We start from the raw sequence: 20476 nt of genomic DNA on the forward strand, positions 1-20476 counted from the left end.
TAGGACAAGAAGAGAACAATAAGAAACAATCAATCATGCAAAATGTAATAATGAAAAGGTAATATCACAGCATATCTAAACAACCCACATGATATTACCAGATAGCTGATAATTACCGTATAACAAAACTCACTCAAATTATGGTTATCCTTCTTCTGTCGTTCCTTTGCCATTGCCCTGACCTCTGCTTCTGAAACAAAGCAGTTAGCATTAGGTATGGACAATGACAACAGATGTGGGATCTTAATTTGATAACCCTGTTGCAGGAGAGCATACTTGCAATGCAGGAAATGTAAAACTTGTAGTGTATTTGAGGTTTAAAATGTGTAATTTCCACTTTGAAATTTCTGATTTTATTTTACCTTATGAAAAATGTCCATTAATTATAATCCACATATTAATTCACATTTCTTGTTGCTGCAGGATTATTTTCAAACTGGATCAATTTAAGATCCTACATCTGTAGGACAATGGCAAAACATTGATGTTGACACACAACAAAACAGTTATGCCAGAAACGTTTAGTTAGTTTCGGGAAGAAAATAAATGAAACTGTGCTGAGCACATTATAGGCTAAGCAATATGCACCGGTGTAACCTAACTCAAACTCACAGTTAGCTAAAGTAAGTATGAATATGACTATGCAGACATACCTACAGGAAATCCTTCAGGCCTTTGATAGTTCTCAAACTTGCTACACGATCCAGACTTGTCCAGCATGTGCATGATGGCCGGAGATTGGGAAACTATTTGGCACATAACATTTTCAATGCATTTCTCTTTATTTTGAATGATAAAATAACAAAGTTTACAATAATCAAAGACAATATCAATGCAAAGCACATGCATACACATTTCCCTGACCCTTTTAGACATATTGCTCAGTCACAAAGGTCTGGAGAGTAATTTGTAACACCATGTTTGAATCTGGATGTTTTTCATGTAATGGGGTCATGCTCACCTGAGTATTCCCTTTTGATGTTGGGCAGGTTGGCAGGGCAGGAGTTGATGGCCAGGCCTGGATGGGGCATGCCCTGGTTACCATAAATGTCCAAGAGGTTAGTGTTAACAGCGATCTGATGAGAAAAGATAACCACAGACAATAGTAATGTTAGCAGGGTCAAATATACCTGGCACAGGTGGTGCTTGACACATGAGTAGTTAACCCTTTAAAAATGTGTTTACCCTTTAAAAATGTGTTTACAGTGATCTGGAAGCAAACATTTGCTGTATTTGTAGACACATCTACTATGAATTGTCACATAGGCCTCCACCGGATAGGTGCAGTGAGATGTATTGTTCTACAGGGTCAGCCATAGTAGTACTGCGCCCCTGGAGCAGCACATAGACGGCACATTTCCCCTTGTCAGCTCAGGTATTCAAACCAGCAGCCTTTCGGTTACTAGTCTCATGCAAGCAGACAGTAAATTAAGGCAATCATACCGTATTGGCCATCTGAAGCCCTGGGTCCATTAATCCAAGGATATCGTCGTTATAACTCGATTCCAGACTAATTATGTCATCAATGACATCATCCATCTATAATAAAAAAAACTTAAATTGAATTTGAGATAACATATTTTCTAACAGACAGTGATTCAGTTAAGGGTTAATCAACAGAAGATCACATTTCCTTATCAATGAATATGTATTATCCAACTCCATGGTGTTACTACCATTCATTACTCAAATACACATTGCTTTGAAGTAGAAGTAATTGAAAATTGGCAGATATCATGGTGTGAAAAGCACACTGAATTTACACACACTGCATTATAGCTCGGCATCTATGACCATGTTACATTTTGCGTTACCTCTTTCTCACAGTTGATGTTGAGGGTGAGTAAGGCCATGGGGCTGTTGGGGGCACTGTTGCCCGGCCCGAGAGCCATGCCCCTGTGGTCAGAGGACTGGTTGGGGCAGGGCAGGGAGCCAAGCTTGCCCAGGTAGCGCTTCACCTGCTGCTGCTGGGCCTGCTGGATGTGGTACTTGGTGGGGTTCTCCAGGTGAGTCTGTACCTGGAGGAGGTAGGGAGGTAGGGAGAAATGGAGTGAAAGAGGGAGAGACATAAGTGAGAGTCAGAATCCTCAAACGCTGTTATGATCGGTTGATGATTGTTGGTCCTGTTGCAGTTGTGCTGTGCACTCAAGAAAGAGCTCTCAGATCTCACTGAATATTATCTCACTAAATAAGCAAGAAACAGCCTTGAAAATGTTTCCATACATTTATAATAATAAAGAGAACCAGATTACTAATTAATATGAAAATAAAATACATGTCAGCTCAACTAGAGTCCTTGACTTGACCAGAGAAAGTCAATTATGAGTTGAAATGTTAGAACGTATCAATATTACTAGCAAATCCCAAAGCAGTAAGCCGTAAGCTTTTCTTTTCATTTATATTTTTTTCCTGTGCTCTCTCTTGATAGCTAAATAATCCCTAGATATAAATACATGTATTCACAATTCATGTCATACATTCCATCTGAATAAATGTTATGTTTATCTTACCATATCTCAAAAGTAAAAGGGGGGGAAACAAAATATATTTCAATCAGCATAATACTGGACCTACCTGATAATGGTGGTATTCAAGCATCTCCAACATATTGCACAATTTATATTCCAACTACAAATAAGAGATGCTTAAAACCTAATTATATTCCCTTTCAAAGTCTATGCAAGACCAGAGAGGCTGTCTTCCTCTTTCATCCGCTGCTTTCAACACTGATAATATGGAGAGGAACACCTCTGTTCAGCTTATAAAAGGCAGAAAAAAGTAATTAGCTACGCATGTTAACAAGTCTAAGTGAGACACAATGAACCTTTTAAAGATTGTGATGCTTTATGTAAAATATGAATTTATGCCTTTATGGGGCTAGTTTGACGTCAGAGTGGGAGTCTTACAAAGAGGCTCTTTCTACAGCCTAGACCAGGTCACCCTGTCTACTGACACTTGCCCCAGGCCAGATAACTTCTCATCTCCTCTTTAACCGCATGCATGGCTGTTGCACACTGGCTGGTTCCTCTGCTATTTTTGGATGATAGGCTCACTGAGCTAAAAATATTCTTGTAAACTACATGCTTCATAATATAGTAAAATATATACTGTATTTTTTGGTTTGTCTAAACATCTTCATTGAAACAAAAAATCAATAAAGTGATTACGTTGCTAAAGGGAGGCTATTTTATTAATTCTTTACTCAAACCTGAGAGAAAGCAGATTGTAATAAGATGTTTCTAAAGATGAGATTTCAGCTACCTGTAACATTATCTCTAATATGAAGTTATTCCTGAATCCTAACAGGACAGTACATCACTGCATTCAAGGGTTCCAACAACAGCAAAGATGACCAACTGATAAATGACCAATTATAAACCAGTAATGGGATAGAATTCAGTTTAGAATCGGTTGTACTGAAGAAGCATGTGTGTTTATCCAACACGTGTGGAAATTGACTGTGGCCAAGCCCGGACAAGCTCTGGGTAAAGAAAGTCTGTCTTACCATCAAAAGTACAAATGTTCAAATTTGTAACTATCTATAATCTTTCCTTTTCAAGCCCTTCACAAGAATCCTGGGTTACAAAAAGCGTGACCAAACGCTTTTTGTGAAAAAATGTGAAAGGCAATGTGAAAGGCAATCAAATGTTAATAACTTCAAATTAAACCAAATACTGTTAGAGAGCATTTACAGCTGTACTCTTATCCACCAAAAAACAAAGGCAACAGCTTTGACAGCAACAGAATATATAAACTACTTTCTGTAAGGATAGTAAGGGGGTTCATAATGTGCATTTTAAAAGTGTAATGACAGCCTTACAGAATGACAGTTGATTTCACTGGTGAGGTGGTTAAGCTCAGGATAACCAAGTGTGGATGACAGAGTCTGGTTATTTGGAAAGGCTTGAGGCAGATGGAGCTCCTCACAACCCCATTCACCTCCTGAACTCTTGGCTCAACAACACAGCAACAGAACCAGACGGTCCCTCCCCCGGGCCCTTATTGGCTGGGGTTATTTAACCTTGCATAAATAGTATCTACAGTAACAACTAACACCACACTAGCATCAATAGAGAATATCATACACTGTTCTACTATAACATGGTAATAAGCATTTACTGGTAGGCCTATTTGTTTTATGCAACAAAAACTAAAAAAGGTAATTCAAAAAGATGTGTATTGCTCAATGTAAATTGGCATTCCCTATTTCTAGTCATTCAATAAGGAATGTATCCTAACTGGGAGGTCTATTAATAGCTCTCTGAAGTATTTTGGGAATTACCCTGGGGAGAGTCGAAAGTTATTTCAAGCATGTTGACCGTGTGATAACTGAAGGGGTCAAAGTTGAGAATGCATCCTGACCAATTAGGCAATAAAACCCTTTGGGCCAACTTTAAATGTCCTTTAAATGCACTGTTCGTCAACAATAAGAGGTGGAGGAATTGTGTAGAATTAGATGCATCCTAAACAAATCGAACCGTTCAAATAATATTTTCTAAATGTCAGAGAGGTGTGAGCAATCCTTGATTTGTATCTATATAGTGTTCATGTGCTGTAAATGGGACACCAAATAATCATCCAACAATCCTAGACACGCAATTAGCCTCTGAGCTGTAATTGAGGAGTAAGTACTAGTTACACTGTTTGTGTACATGGGTGTTTGATTATTCATAAAAATATATATAAATAATTAACATGTATGTTTTCTTAGAAAGCGCCATAACAACACATGCTGAACAATCTGATAACAAGTCTCTTAACGTCTTAACATGCACGTCTTAACATGCAATTAACGCTACTATTACTACTAATATGACGGCCACATGCACGACCTCCGACAGTAACAATACATTTCATAATTGTACAGTACTGTGGAAAGGCAAATGTTGCTGCAAATCTGACATATGGAAAACACAAGTTAGAATCCATTGACACAATATGTTTTCTGTATATTTCAGAGTTCTACATCTTACACTTATCTTTCTACTTTCTCACACCAGTCCTACACCATTTCCATCAGAGAATACCAAGGCATACTTCCAGCCAATCTGCCTCAGTATTTTCTTGACCTGGTCAAATTCCTTCTGCTAATATTGAATATGGAAGATGTGTAAATACTGCTTTTGTTATGATGAATTGCTTTGAATCGAAAGCGACATCAGGGTGTTAGGGTGTTATTGAGACAACAGAACAAGATCAGCAATTATTATTATTATTTTTCTTACATTGATTGATTCACATTTAAATTGAAATAATAACATGGATTATAACACTGGATTACCTCAATATAGTGAGCCAAGAAGCACACAAAAAATCTACACTACTTGTACATTATATAAAATAAGCATTAGAATTGGTCAGAATACAGAATGCAGGCTTTGTCGAATTGATTTCACTCAATACAGATTGAACTTTATGCCTCTAGTAACTGAACTAGAAGTTCTTCCAGACCACACTACATGTTCTTTGCCTTACATGAGAGAAACGCTAGTAACTAGTGTGAAGTCAGAAGATACATGGCTTGAATTTAGTCTTAGCTCAAACTTGATTAATGGGATATTACTAGGATAAAAGAAACAATAAATAATCTGACTTCCAAAATAAGACAGGCCAACACAGTCCTGAGGCAACAAGCAACTCCTCCTCGATAAAGTCAACAATTTTTTTAGCTAGGTTTTTTTAGCCCATAGATTTTGTTGTACTGTTGTAGTCACTCAAATATCACATGAATACACATTACCCAATGCTGAGTAAAAAGTTTGGGAACCCCTGATCTAATCCATGAGAGTAAACCTAATGCAATTTTTCCTGATCTATTAATTTCATTATATTATGAAATCTTACAATGTCTAATGTCTCAAAGGTTCAATAATTGTATTTGATGAATTTCTCATGTTTAACTCAACTGTTTCTTTGAGGCTAAACCAAAGTGACCATCTGTAAACTAGTAAATACGAAAATTACAGTATGTGACACCCATGGATAATTACAGATTACATCCATCCGGATCCCTCTTTGGCGTTCATAGTGGAGGTGGACGCGTCCGAGGCTGGGATAGGAGCCGTGCTCTCTCAGCGCTCGGGTACGCCACCGAAACTCCGCCCCTGTGCTTTCTTCTCGAGTAAGCTCAGCCTGGCGGAGCGAAACTATGATGTGGGGGACCGGGAGCTGTTGGCTGTCGTCAAGGCTTTGAAGGCGTGGAGACATTGGCTTGAGGGGGCTAAACACCCTTTTCTCATCTGGYCTYACCACRGCAATCTGGAGTACATCCGGGCYGRGAYGAGACTGAACCCTCGCCAGGCAAGGTGGGCCATGMTTTTCACCCGTTTTGTTTTCACCCTTTCTTACAGACCAGGTTCCCAGAACGTGAAGGCAGACGCACTGTCCCGGCTGTATGACACAGAGGAGCGGCCCATGGATCCCACCACCATACTCCCGGCCTCCTGCCTGGTGGCGCCGGTAGTGTGGGAGCTGGACGCGGACTTTGAGCAGGCACTACGTGCAGAGCCCACTCGCCTCCAGTGTCCCGCTGGGCGTCTGTACGTTCCTTCTGCTGTCCGTGACCGGCTGATCTATTGGGCCCACACGTCACCCTCCTCTGGTCATCCAGGCATCGGTCGGACGGTGCGCTGTCTGAGTGGGAAGTACTGGTGGCTCACTTTGGCTAAGGACGTGAGGGTTTATGTTTCCTCCTGCTCGGTGTGCGCCTAGTGTAAGTCTCCTAGGCACCTGCCCAGAGGTAAGCTACACCCCTTACCCGTTCCACAACGGCCTTGGTCGCACCTGTCGGTGGATTTCCTTACCGATCTTCCTCCCTCACAGGGTAACACCACAATCCTGGTCGTTGTGGACCGTTTTTCTAAGTCCTGCCGTCTCCTCCCTCTGCCCGGTCTCCCTACGGCCCTACAGACTGCGGAGGCCTTGTTTACACACGTCTTCCGGCACTACGGGGTGCCTGAGGACATAGTGTCTGATCGGGGTCCCCAGTTCACTTTGAAGGTCTGGAGGGCATTCATGAAACGTCTGGGGGTCTCGATCAGCCTTACCTTGGGTTTTCACCCCGAGAGTAACGGGCAGGTGGAGAGAGTTAACCAGGATGTGGGTAGGTTTCTGAGGTCTTATTGCCAGGACCGGCCGGAGGAGTGGGCGGCGTTCGTGCCCGGTGCAGAGATTGTCCAGAACTCGCTCCGCCACTCCTCCACTAACCTCTCCCCCTTCCAGTGCGTACTGGGGTATCATCCTTGGCATCAGAGTCAGACCGAGGCTCCTGCGGTGGACGACTGGTTCCGGCGCGCGGAGGAGACATGGGATGCCGCCCATGTTCACCTTCAGTGCGCTGTGCTGCGCCAGAAAGCCAGCGCAGACCATCACCGCAGTGAGGCCCCGGTGTTTGCACCGGGGGACCGGGTCTGGCTCTCGACCCGAATCCTGCCCCTCCGCCTGCCCTCCGCCTGTGAGGGGTACGGTCCGGAGGAGAGATGCTGAGTTCCGGTGCAGGACGTGTTGGACCCTTCAATGCTGCGGGAGCTCCACCGTCTCCGTCCGGATCGCCCTTCACCTCACCCTCCGGGTCGTCCCCGAGGCCGGTGTCGGCGCGCTGCTGGAGCCGCGCGTCAAGGGGGGGGTACTGTCATGACTTCCGCCGAAGTCAGTTCCTCTCCTTGTTCGGGCGGCGTTCGCCGGTCTTCTAGCCATTGCCAATCCACCTTTCATTTTCCATTTGTTTTGTCTCGTCTTCCGGCACACCTGGTTTACATCTCCTACTAATTAACATGTGTATTTAACCCTCTGTTCCCTCCATGTCTGTGTGGGGTATTGTTTATTGTTATTGGCACGCTTCCGGCTGGTTTGCGCCGGGTTTTGTTTTACCCGTGCTTTGTGGCAGCCGGTACTTTGTACTTGGGCTCTGTACTTTTGCTGCCTCACTTGTTCTGTGGGCATTTGTTTTGTGACGCGGTTGCGTACTGTATTATGATTGCCTTAGTAAAGTGCTTTGTCTATTCATCTCTGCTCTCCTGCGCCTGACTTCCATGCACCAACTACACCCACCGCTGACAAATACGCTAAATTCCTTTTCACTAAATCTAGAAATCATGTTGAACCCTTTTAGGAAATGATCCTAAATAAATTTCAAAGCTAGTGTTTTTCCCCCTTATGCCATGGAATGAAAGCAGTGGGGCTAATTACGAGCATTCTTCGCTGAATTAGAGTTAGGGTGTGTAGTAAGACTGCTTGCCTTTGTCTTGATCCCCAAACTGATCCCGTACATATTCCTCCAAAGGTCAGTGGTCACTTGGTTAATTAAGGGCCCAATCTGTCTTTAGACAAACTCATCTGAGCTTAATGTTTTCACCTTTAAAGTCCAGCAGCCCCGCCTGGCACCCCTAAGCTAATTTTGTGTAGCTTTGTCTGTGGACTGTGCTAATCTAGTCACAGACAGGCGAGCAGGAAAACCCTGCTCTACAGTGCTTAGTGCTAGACAGGAACAGACCTTTCATTTGGGGGAATTTCAGTCAATGAAGAATGCCCGTAAGCTCCAAACCTGAATCACAGAAATGTCTTCCAGCTTGTTGTATTGTACTCTTTTATGGGATTATTCTAAACCTTTCAAAGAGCTAACGATTTTACAGTGTATAGGATAAGTAATGTTTATGCTGTATGTGGAGGGCAATGGTTTCAATGGTTGGACCCATGCCATACATGTTCAGTATGATGACAAGAGGGGGGCACTATTTCTACTACTATCCTACTACTTTATACTATATGGAATGGAATTTTACATAATATAATTAAGGCTTTAACTTAAAACATTTTTCCCACATTTTGTTACGTTACAGCCTTATTCTAAAATTGATTAAATAAAACATGTTCCTCATGAATCTACACACAATAACCAATAATTACATTTTTTTTATTGTTGCACAGGTGCATCCTGTTTCCATTGATCATCCTTGAGATGTTTCTACAACTTGATTGGAGTCCACCTGTGGTACATTGATTGGACATGATTTGGAAAGGCACACACCTGTCTATATAAGGTTACATAGTTGACAGTGCATGTCAGAGCAAAAACCAAGACATGAAGTCGAAGGAATTGTCCGTAGAGCTCCGAGACTGAATTGTGTCACGGCACAGGTCTGGGGTAGGGTATCAAAAATGTTCTGCAGCATTGAAGGTCCCCAAGAACACAGTGGCCTCCATCATTCTTATATGGAAGAAGTTTGGAATCACCAAGACTTCCTAGAGCTGGCCGCCTCGCCAAACTGAGCAATCGGGGGAGAAGGACCTTGGTCAGCAAGGTGACCAAGAACCCGAAGGTCACTCTGACAGAGCTCCAGAGTTCCTCTGTGGAGATGGTTGTCCTTCTGGAAGGTTATCCCATCTCTGCAGCACTCCACCAATCAGGCCTTTTTGGTAGAGTGGCCAGACGGAAGCCACTCCTCAGAAAAAGGCACATGACAGCCCGCTTGGAGTTTGCCAAAAGGCACCTAAAGACTCTCAGACCATGAGAAACAAGGTTATCTGGTCTGATGAAACCAAGATTAAACTCTTTGGTCTGAATGCCAAGCGTCACGTCTGGAGGAAACCTGGCACGATACCTACGGTAAAGCATGGTGGTGACAGCATCATGCTGTGGAGATGTTTTTCAGCGGCAGGGACTGGGAGACTAATCAGGATCGAGGGAAAGATGAACGGAGCAAATTACAGAGAGATCCTTGATGAAAACCTGATCCAGAGCGCTCAGGACCTCAGACTGGGGCGAAGGTTCACCTTCCAACAGGACAACGACCCTAAGCACACAGCCGAGACAACGCAGGAGTGGCTTTGGGACAAGTCTCTTAATGTCCTTGAGTGGACCAGCCAGAGCCCCGACTTGAACCCGATCAAACATCTCTGGAGAGACCTGAAAATAGCTGTGCAGCAATGCTCCCCATCCAACCTGACAGAGCTTGAGAGGATCTGCAGAGACGAATGGGAGAAACTCCCCAAATACAGGTGTGCCAAGCTTATAGCGTCATACCCAAGAAGACTAGAGGTTGTCATCGCTGCCAACGGTGCTTCAATAAAGTACTGAGTAAAGGGTCTCTATACTTATGTAAATGTGATATTTCAGTGTATTATTTTTATTAAATTTGCAACAATTTCTAAAAACGTGTTTTTGCTTTGTCATTATGGGGTATTGGTGTAGATTGATGAGGGATTAAAAAAAATACATTTTAGAATAAGCCTGTAACGTATCAAAGTGTGGAAAAAGTAAAGGCCTCTGAATACTTTCCGAATGCACTGTAATATATAATCTGTGTCATATTTCCACAAAAGCTATCAATCAATACAATATTAAACATATTTGCGATAATGAAATATTACATTGATATAGAACACTTGCACACATACAACCTACTTTAACAAACCGAAATGGTTATAAATGTACTACCCAGATGGCAAAATCCTACCAGCGTAAACTTCAATCACAACAATCACACGAATTGCAGTAAAACATGGACTAGGGCTTTTCTACTGCTAAATTACTACAATACTTCTCGTAAATCTGCAGTGAATCTACATGTTCAGAGGGTTCAGAAATAAACAAGTCCTAAAGCAGTCATAATCAGAATTAGAAATGACTGTCTCGCCTGATCTCCTTAAAATTAGGTTGTGCCCCAGAAAAGTGTGAAAACTTAAAAAATAATGCATACAATGTAAAAACATACCCTCACTGTTTTGTGAATGGGTGGCAGTATGCTCTTAAGAAATGCTTGTCAGGCAGTTCATGCTATGAAGCTACCACGTCCTGTATCATTGTGTCATTAAACGGTATCATTGTGTTATTGTTATTGTTATTGTTTATGATTCATATTCTCATAATTTTCTTAAGAAATGAAAACATTTGATTAAATGTTGAAAATTATGAGAATATGAATCAAACAATAAAGATAATAACACAATGATAACAATCAATTCGAATGTTGCAGTGACAATGTTGGAAACAACAGGAAAATTGTCATATTCAAAGGAAAACGCAAAGGAGAAATATCTATCCAGTCATGCTTTAGATATAAAGTTTGGGATACACTTCAACATTTAATCTTTACCTTTTTTTTATCGGTATTTTTTATATTTAGTTATACTTTTTCTAAAGAAGGACAAACAAATGTAAAGGAATCGTTGTGGTAGTTATCAATCTCTGTCTCCCCTAGCTTTCAGAAAATTTGCAACAGTCTCTAGTCACCCAGAGCAGATTAACAATGAATCAAAGCTATGAAAGATATGAATGTAGCTCAGCAAATAGGATTAAAGATGGCTAAATCCAAATGGATGGAAGCACAGCATGCATTAAAGAGGAATTCTCTCAGGAAAGCTCATCCCCATATGCGTTTTAAAACACTTCTTACCTCCATGTGTTTTACACCGTATCATAGTAAACCGTGCTTGCTCGACTGTCCAGAAGATTCATGATCAAGTTGCCAATATAGAGTCATCCAACCCACAGTAACTTCTTCAAACAACATCTGAGTGTGAATGCCTGCATCTAGAGGTGATAGAGACCTCTGGAATTGTGTGAGGAGTGGCATGTTTGGCATATCACAGTGAAGCAGCCAGCCAGAGAGGGGGTGTGTCACCTGTGTCATCAGGTGTGAGAACTGAGGACAATACTTATTGCTTACCTTCAGCACCTCCATGGGCAGCTGGGATGCGGGGGGAAGGCTGGGGGGCGCGCTGACGTTGATGGCCGAGGTCTGGGTGTGGATGTGGCCGTCGGTGGTCTGGTGGTGCAGCGAGGTGGAGGAGGCCTGACGTCTCTGCTGCTCCCGCCGCTCCTGCTCCTGGAGCTGCTCTCGCATCAACTGCTGCCGCAGCAGGATTCGTGATGTCATGGTGGAAGAGCCCAACGGGGGCTTGGAAGAGGAGCATTGCTGGTCTAACGGATTACTGCAGGACGGAGAGACAGACATCAGGCAGGGCATCAGGAGAGAGGAGGAGGGGAGGGGGCGGGGTTAGGGAGGTGAGAGTGAGCGTTAAGGAGTGAAAGAGAGGTCAGGGAAAAGAGAGAGGCATTAGAGCATTAGGATCTACAGTACTGGGATCAGGAAGACGCCACGTCACAGTGAGAAAACCTAAAGATTTCTTCTAAATGTCTCCTGCTGGTCTGCAAGCCAGAAAGTTGTGTCTGCTGCAGAATACTGAACACCATCACTGAGGAGGAATCTTAACCCTAACACATCTCCTTCTAGTCTTGTCTGTATAGTGTTTAAATGTAGCCAACATCCCATACTTGGATCAAAACAATGACTCAGACAGGGGAACTTTTCTTCACACAGTTTCAGTTCTCCCTATGTTCTCAAATGTAGACACTTGCTGTTTTCCAGACAGAATCCTGCTGTAGGCCTAAAATATAGAGGGTGTGCTGGAGCAGAAGCTGTCTGGATGAAACCTTCCCTGAGTGAGTGATTTGATATAAATCTCAGCAAAACGTCTTGCCAATCAAGCTGTGCAGTAATCGGACTAATTAGCCAGTCTGGTCAAACGCAACCTTGGTCGACAGCCATCCCTCCGCACTGAGCTTTCCCTTTATTTTATAGAAGCTCATGTCAACCCCCTCATAAAATAAAAAAGTCTTAAATCTTATGCATCACATTTCTGACAACTGAGATGCATTAAAGATAGGCCTACATACTTTATATAACGTTTTTTTTATGTAATCATACAAACACTAAATTTTAGGCCCCAAAATGTTCATAAACTTGAAGAAGCCTGACACCAAATGCCATTTTCCACACTTTAACCACAATGAGAGGGGTTAATATACATCTCTGAGGTCTAGAACATGGAGGAAATTCAGTCGGTGCCTTTTACCCATTTTTGCAAACTGATTTATGGCTTGTCTGGAGCAAGTGAATCATCTCTTTTGACACACATTGTTTGGGAGACCTGACTTACACAAGACCAAAATGCTTCCTGTGGTGGATTCAAAATCATTTTCATCCTCACTTTACATTTTGGAATCTCCAGATAATATCGATCTGTTTTGCTTCTGTGGCCCTTCATTAAGTTAATCTGTAGGACTTCCCCTAACATGCATTCAAGAGACACAAAGATCTGCAAATGTTGATTCTCAACTCTTGCACTTGTGGTATTTACAAAATGCATCCAAAAAAGTTTCATAACCAGTAAACCCTTGTGTATATGGTATACCTCTATCATCTTACATAGTAGAATAAGCAGAACTGTATTGAGGCAGACTCAAGATTACAACCATTGACCACTGTGTGTGTAGGTTCTGCCCTCACTAACACATTGACCGGCTGCCAGATGGCTTTTTGCCCAGTTGTTCCTAAGCAGAATACTGAAACCCATAAAAAGACCTTTTGTCTGGTTCAACTTTCCACTATTGTGTGTGCACACACCTCCTCTCTGTGCATATGTATCAGGAAACACAATGGCTGCACAGTCTCGCATGGCCACACCCCCTGGCCGAGAGGTTTTTAATGGAGAGAGAGAGCTCCTGGACTGGAGGTGGTTCAATGGCTAGGAGAGGAGGCTGCAGCCCACCCTCACACACCTTAATGACCTGCTGGATAAAGAATGGCTTGGCCTAGTGGGAGAGCCATCAATCTAGCCTCACAATGAACAATGGCACAATAACAGCTCAATAACAATACTAATACCTATAAAAAAACAAATAGTGATAATGACAACACAATAAACAATACATGTTATATCATATCTATGTGCTTTGTATTCTGTCTACAAACATCATAACAATGCTATTAGACAAAACATTTAAATAAGTATTTCTCTAGTCAACTTTTAATTGTCCTTCAATCTTGGCTGAAAATCTTTCACATTTCAAGATCTACATATCTGTATAATTACATATGAGTTCCAAACAAAAGGATAATGCACCAAAGCATTAAATGCATTCTGGCTATAGTACTTAGCCTAAATTGCACATACATTTCTTGAATTCCAATGCAAAAGCTTCTGACCTATCTGTCCAAAATCAAAACACTGCATTGGCAAGTAAAACTCTGAGCAGCAAACAAACCACAACCTAAAGTTACTGCCTAGAGAGAGTGCTATTAATAGCCATATAGATGTATTGTATTTATAGTCCAAATGCACGTTTCACTCTGCACACACATAAACCTTCTATCTCACTCTTTCTAACACACGCACATTCAACTCTCAAACATAAACACACATGCATGCACACATAGCAGCATGGAGGTACAGCTACTCACAGGTGGTTAGTGTAAAAGGAGCAGGGTCTGTGCACTTGGGCTCCTAAGGCCTCCATGTTTGTTCGTTTTTCCTGAAGGTGCATCAGACAGCTGTCCTTGGAGAGCAGTGAAAGTCATGTTGCCAATGCAGCCCTGTAAGTGTGTCACAAGGGGGAGGCTCCAGGGCCAGGCATGGGAACTCCAATCCCTACATAGAGCTACCCAGGGAGGAACAGCCCCGTCCGGTCAACACCAATCCACACACAGTGACACAGAGAGAGAGAGAGAGAGAGAGAGAGTGGGCTAGAGCACGGGAGCAGTGCTGTGTTGTCTGTTCAAGACATGATCTATGAAACAGGAGGTGTTGTACACTAACTGAGCTACTTAGATTCCTTACTGCATCAACATCAAGATTCTCAGACCGGAAAGATTGACCCTGGTCAAACAATGAGTAGCCATGTGTGCAGAAGGACAGAAGTAAATACAAGGAGTTATCCTGGCCCCGCCCCTTTCCCCCACCATAAGGTAAATTTCTTCCTCTGGGCTCACCTTCACAATCACCTTCTGAGACACACAGAGCCCAGAGTCCAGTGACTGCAGTCTGCAGGTGTCTTGGTTCCTGGTTGGATCAGGTGTTCCCGACAGCACTACACAGTCTCCCTGCTGGAGGTGGAGTTTGAGCAGCACAACTGCACGCTGTTCTGCTCAGAACCTTGACCTACCCAACCAACCCCCACTGCTCAGAACCTTGACCTACCCAACCAACCCCCACTGCTCAGAACCTTGACCTACTCACCAACCCCCACTGCTCAGAACCTTGACCTACCCAACCACCCCACTGCTCAGAACCTTGACCTACCCACGCAACCCCCAACTGCCTCAGAACCTTGACCTACCCACCAACCCCCATGCTCAGAACTTGACCTACCAACCAACCATGCTCAGAACCTTGACCTACCCAACCAACTCCCACTGCTCAGAACCTTGACCTACCAACCAACCCTCTCTGCCTCAGAAACTGCTGCCTGGTGTCTAGCATAACAGTTGAAGTCGGAAGTTTACATACACTTAGGATGGAGTCATAAAACTCGTTTTTCAACCACTCCACAAATTTCTTGTTAACAAACTATAGTTTTGGCAAGTTCTACATCTACATTTTTGCATGACACAAGTCATTTTCCCAACAATTGTTTACAGACAGATTATTTCACTTATAATTCACTGTATCACAATTCCAGTGGGTCAGAAGTTTACATACACTAGTTGACTGTGCCTCTAAACTGCTTGGAAAATTCCAGATAGCCTAATTGACATAATTTGAGTCATTGTGGAGCGTACCTGTGGATGTATTCAAGGCCTACCTTCAAACTCAGTGCCTCTTTGCTTGACATCATGGGAAAATCAAAAGAAAAATCAGCCAAGACCTCAAAAAATTGTAGACCTCCACAAGTCTGGTTCATCCTTGGGAGCTTTCCAAACGCCTGAAGGTACCACGTTCATGTGTACAAACAATAGTACGCAAGTATAAACACCATGGGGCCGTCAATACGCTCAGGAAGGAGACATGTTCTGTCTCCTAGAGATGAACGTACTTTGGTGCGAAAAAGTGCAAATAAATCCCAGAACAACAGCAAGGACCTTGTGAAGATGCTGGAGGAGAACAGGTACAAAGTAATCTATATCCACAGTAAAACGAGTCTCTATATCGACATAACCTGAAAGAATGCTCAGCAAGGAAGACAGCCACTACTCAAAACGCCCATAAAAAAGCCAGACTACGGTTTGCAACTGACATGGGGACAGATTGTACTTTTTGGAGAAATTACCTCTGTCTGAACAAAAATAGAGCTGTTTGGCCATAAATGACCATTTTGTTATGTTTGCTTGAAAAAGGGGGAGGCTTGCAAGCCGAAGAACACCATCCTAACCATGAGCACGGGGTGGTCAGCATCATGTTTGTGGGGGGTGCTTTGCGTTGCAGAGGACTGGTGCACTCACAAAATAGATGGCATCATGGAAGGGAGGAATAAGTAATGTGGATATATTGAAGCAACATCTCAAGACATCAGTCAGGTAATTAAAGATTGGTCGCAAATGGGTCTTCCAAATGGACAATGACCCCTGGCATACTTCCAAAGTTGTGGTAAAATGGCTTAAGGACAACAAAGTCAAGGTATTGGAGTGGCCATCACAAAGCCCTGACATCAATCCCATAGAAAATTTGTGGGCAGAACTGAAAAAGCGTGTGCGAGCAAGGAGGCCTACAAACCTGACTCAGTTACACCAGCTCTGTCAGGAGGAATGGGCCAAAATTCACCCAACTTATTGTGGGAAGCTTGTGGAAGGCTACCCAAAATGTTTGACCCAAGTTAATCAATTTAAAGGCAATACTACCAAATACGAATTGAGTGTATGTAAACTTCTGACCCACTGGGAATGTGATGAAAGAAATAAAAGCTGAAATAAATCATTCTCTCGACTATTATTTTGACATTTCACATTCTTAAAATAAAGTGGTGATCCTAACTGATCTAAAACAGGGCATTTTTATGAGCATTAAATGTCAGGAATTGTGAAAAACTGAGTTTAAATGTATTTGGCTAAGGTGTATGTAAACTTCCGACTTCAACTGTACATGTACCTCTATGTCTATGGAGTCTTCACTACTACTATGCAAATATCTGACAATGTAAATTATTCGGCAGTTCAAATGTATAAACTGGTTAAATGGTCATGTAAACTAAAACATTGACTACAGTAAGGAAAGAGACACATTAACACAGATAAAACGGACCATGACATAACTGTGAAGAACACTCACAGTGAGGAAAGGCTCTGTATGCAGTGCTTTGGTTAAGTAAGACAAGTTAAGAGCGCTATGGTCACAAATAAATAAAATTGATGTATACACCGAGTGCTCCAAACATTAAGAACACCTTCCTAATATTGAGTCGCACCCCTCCTTTTGCCCTCAGAACAGCCTCAATTCGTAGGGGCATAGACTATACAAGTTATCGGAAGCATCCACAGGGATGCTGGCCCATGTTAACTCCAATGCTTCCCACAGTTATGTCAAGTTGGCTAGATGTCCTTTGGGTGGTGGACCATTCTTGATACACACAGGAAACTGTTGAGTGTGACACAAACCAGCGCACCTGGCACCTACTAACATACCCCGTTTAAAGGCACTTAAATATTTTGTCTTGCCCATTCACCCACTGAATGGCATACTTACACAATCCATGTCTCAATTGTCTCAAGGCTTCTTTAACCTGTCTCCTCTCCTTCATCTACACTGATTGAAGTGGATTTAACAAGTGACATCAATAAGGGATCATAGCTTTCACCTGGATTCACCTGGTCAGTCTATGTCATGAAAGAGCAGGTGTTCTTAATGTTTTGTATACTTGTATGTTATGCAAGGAAAACAAATCAGCAAGTTGCCAAGTACCACAACAGATAATGGAGTTCTTTGTTGTCGTAGTTACGGGCAGAGAAGGTCCGGTTGGGATAATTTCAACTTGCCGGGTCCTATTTCTGTAATTAGGTTTTATGCCTTTCATGAGTCTCTTCACTTGTTTACAGTAGTATGGCCTACTCCAGTCCAGCTCGCCTTCCCCTCTCTGCCTGCTATGACTAGGACAGCACTCTGAAGCACATCAAAAAACAACCACACAGATTATCAATGTATTGCAGTAATATTACTGCTGCTGCATACAGAATGGTGGGTGGCTATAATGTGTGATAAGTCGCGCCCTACTACAGGCATGCTCTTCAAATTATCCTTGACAGCATCAATGTGTTCTCTATTTGAAAATACACTATATATACAAAAGTATGTTGACACCCCTTCAAATTTGTGGATTCTACTATTTCAGCCACACCCGTTGCTGACTGGTGTATAAAATCGAGCACACAACACTCACTACCGAGTTCCAAACTGCATCTGGAAGCAATCGTCAGTACAATAACTGTTTGTCGGGAACTTCATAAAATGGGTCTCCATGGCCGAGCAGCCGCACACAAGCCTAAGATCACCATGCAAAATGCCAAGCATCGGCTGGAGTGGTGTAAAGCTTGGACGCCATTGGACTCTGGAGCAGTGGAAACGCGTTCTATGGAGTGATGAATCACACTTTACCAACTGGCAGTCGAACGGACTAATCTGGGTTTGACGGATGCCAGGAGAACACTACCTGCCCCAATCTGCCCCAATGCATAGGGACAACTGTGGAGTTAGATGGAAGAGGAATAATGGCCTGGAGCTGTTTTTCATGGTTCGGGCTGGACCCCTTATTTCCAGTAAAGGGAAATCTTAACACTACAGCATACAATGACATTCTAGACGATTCTGTGCTTCCAATTTTTGTGGCAACAGTTTTGCTGAATGGAAGCAAGTCCTCACAGCAATGTTCCAACATCTAGTAGAAAGCCTTCCCAGAAGAGTGGAGGCTGTTATAGCAGCAAAGGGAGGACCAACTTCATATTAATACCCATGATTTTGGAATGAGATGTTCGACAAGCAGGTGTCCACATACTCTTGGTAATGTAGTGGCTACCATAATGTTGTTTCTTCCTAGGTTCTGGCCATTCTAGGGAGTTTTTCCTAGCCACCGTGCTTCTACATCTGCATTGTTTGCTGTTTGGGGTTTTAGGCTGGGTTTCTGTACAGCACTTTGTGACATCGGCTGATGTAAAAAGGGCTCTATAAATACATTTGATTGATTGATAAAGAAAATCCTTTGTCAGTCTCACATCTGTTTACTCAGACTGTCAGATCTAACTGGAATTATGGAGAAATGAAATTAACACCTTCATGGCCACTGTCCAGTGAATGTGTTTAGAGCCCAAGTGGGAGTAAGGATGCGGTCAGAATGATTACGTAACCATTGGGTTGTGTAGTGTCTCACTCCACTCTAGCACCTGTATGTGTCACTCAGACTCCATCGGATCCCCATCCTGGATCGGGAGAGGAACACCCTGGTCCTGACCTCCCTCTTTGGTATATGATATGGACTCCCAGAAACAGAACAGGACAGAGCGCTCCCTGAGACTTTGAGTGTCCCTTACAGAGGCCACATTGACACCAGCACTGGATACTGGATGCTCATGTAAAAACACATATCATAATGCAATGCGGTATGTACTTTCTGTGAATACACTTTACCATATATGTACTTCAATGCCTAGGCCAAGATGTGGCTTGGGAAGAGCATTGAACACAATAAAGACAACCTGTGCTCTTTGTTATTCTTTAACTTCTAGGTCAAATGGGGCTTGTAGGGAGTCTATAAAACCAGTTCGGGGGCATGGAGTGCATGGTCACTGGAGGACAACTGGGACATCTCTGCTCCTTGAAAGCGTCATATAGTCACATATTCTACGTAGTGTTTGACTGCATGAATAGTGTATCCTTAACTGCTCAATGAGTCATCATATTATATAAACGGGAAGATCCATAGTGGAAAAAGGAACAAACATTGACAATTGACTTACATTTTATTTGTAATTTTCTTTATTTAACCTTTATTTAACTAGGTAAGTCAGTTAAGAACAAATTCTTATTTACAATGACGGCCTACACCGGCCAAATTCGGACGACGCTGGGCCAATTGTGAGTCGCCCTATGGGACTCTCAAACACGGCCGGTTGTGATACAGCCTGGATTCGAACCAGGGTGTCTGTAGTGACGCCTCTAGCACTGAGATGCAGCGCCACTCAGGAGCCCATGCCACATGCTTTGACAAGGTTCATGCTACATTGACACTTTACCTCTCATTCACATCTGTGACAGATGAAAGATACAGTATGACAGGTATGTGACCATTGGACGGTGACGTTACATCTTTTTTTTATTCATAATGTCATGACATGGAATATCTCTCTGAACTGTATCTACATTTTTGCTTTTAACTATTTCATTACTATTTTAATGTAAATTTCACCATTTAGTACTGTAGCCCTACAAATGGTGCAGAACATATTTTGACCAATCCAGACTCTGGGCCAACCAGAAGCAAAATATATGAGCTGAGATGTGAACAAATCCTGTCAAGAGACGTGCAGAATATTGACAGTCTAATTAGAATGTGAAGCTGACTCCATGGGTTACCTTGCTAAAGAATCCCAGCAACAAACAACGCCTGCTTTGCATTGGAGGTGACATATCCATTGCTAAATTTACAGAGCTAATTTACACCGCATAGAAGACAAGTTTCACCGTCTGTCTCACGTCTATATTAAGAACACACAGC

The 20476-nt window shown here is 42.7% G+C and overlaps 1 protein-coding gene across 3 annotated transcripts in view; it reads right to left on the reverse strand.

Annotated features, from left to right (window-relative positions):
• Positions 1-20476, reverse strand: part of LOC111966604 (microphthalmia-associated transcription factor) — a 31358-nt gene that overhangs the window by 4067 nt on the left and 6815 nt on the right. Inside the window, exons 1-7 of one of the 3 annotated variants that reach the window (XM_023991401.2) lie at positions 14244-14344; positions 11667-11931; positions 1815-2018; positions 1444-1539; positions 962-1076; positions 654-746; positions 134-190 (exon numbers count right to left, since the gene is read on the reverse strand). In XM_023991401.2, coding sequence (XP_023847169.1) covers positions 134-190; positions 654-746; positions 962-1076; positions 1444-1539; positions 1815-2018; positions 11667-11931; positions 14244-14326 — 913 coding nt within the window. In that variant the 5' untranslated portion in view covers positions 14327-14344. Of the gene's footprint in view, positions 1-133; positions 191-653; positions 747-961; positions 1077-1443; positions 1540-1814; positions 2019-11666; positions 11932-14243; positions 14345-20476 lie in introns of those variants that run through there. The other 2 variants (XM_023991400.2, XM_023991399.2) reach the window with 2 other exon arrangements.

The sequence above is a fragment of the Salvelinus sp. IW2-2015 genome, linkage group LG7, assembly GCF_002910315.2.
Source record: "Salvelinus sp. IW2-2015 linkage group LG7, ASM291031v2, whole genome shotgun sequence".
NCBI classification, from domain to species: domain Eukaryota; kingdom Metazoa; phylum Chordata; class Actinopteri; order Salmoniformes; family Salmonidae; genus Salvelinus; species Salvelinus sp. IW2-2015.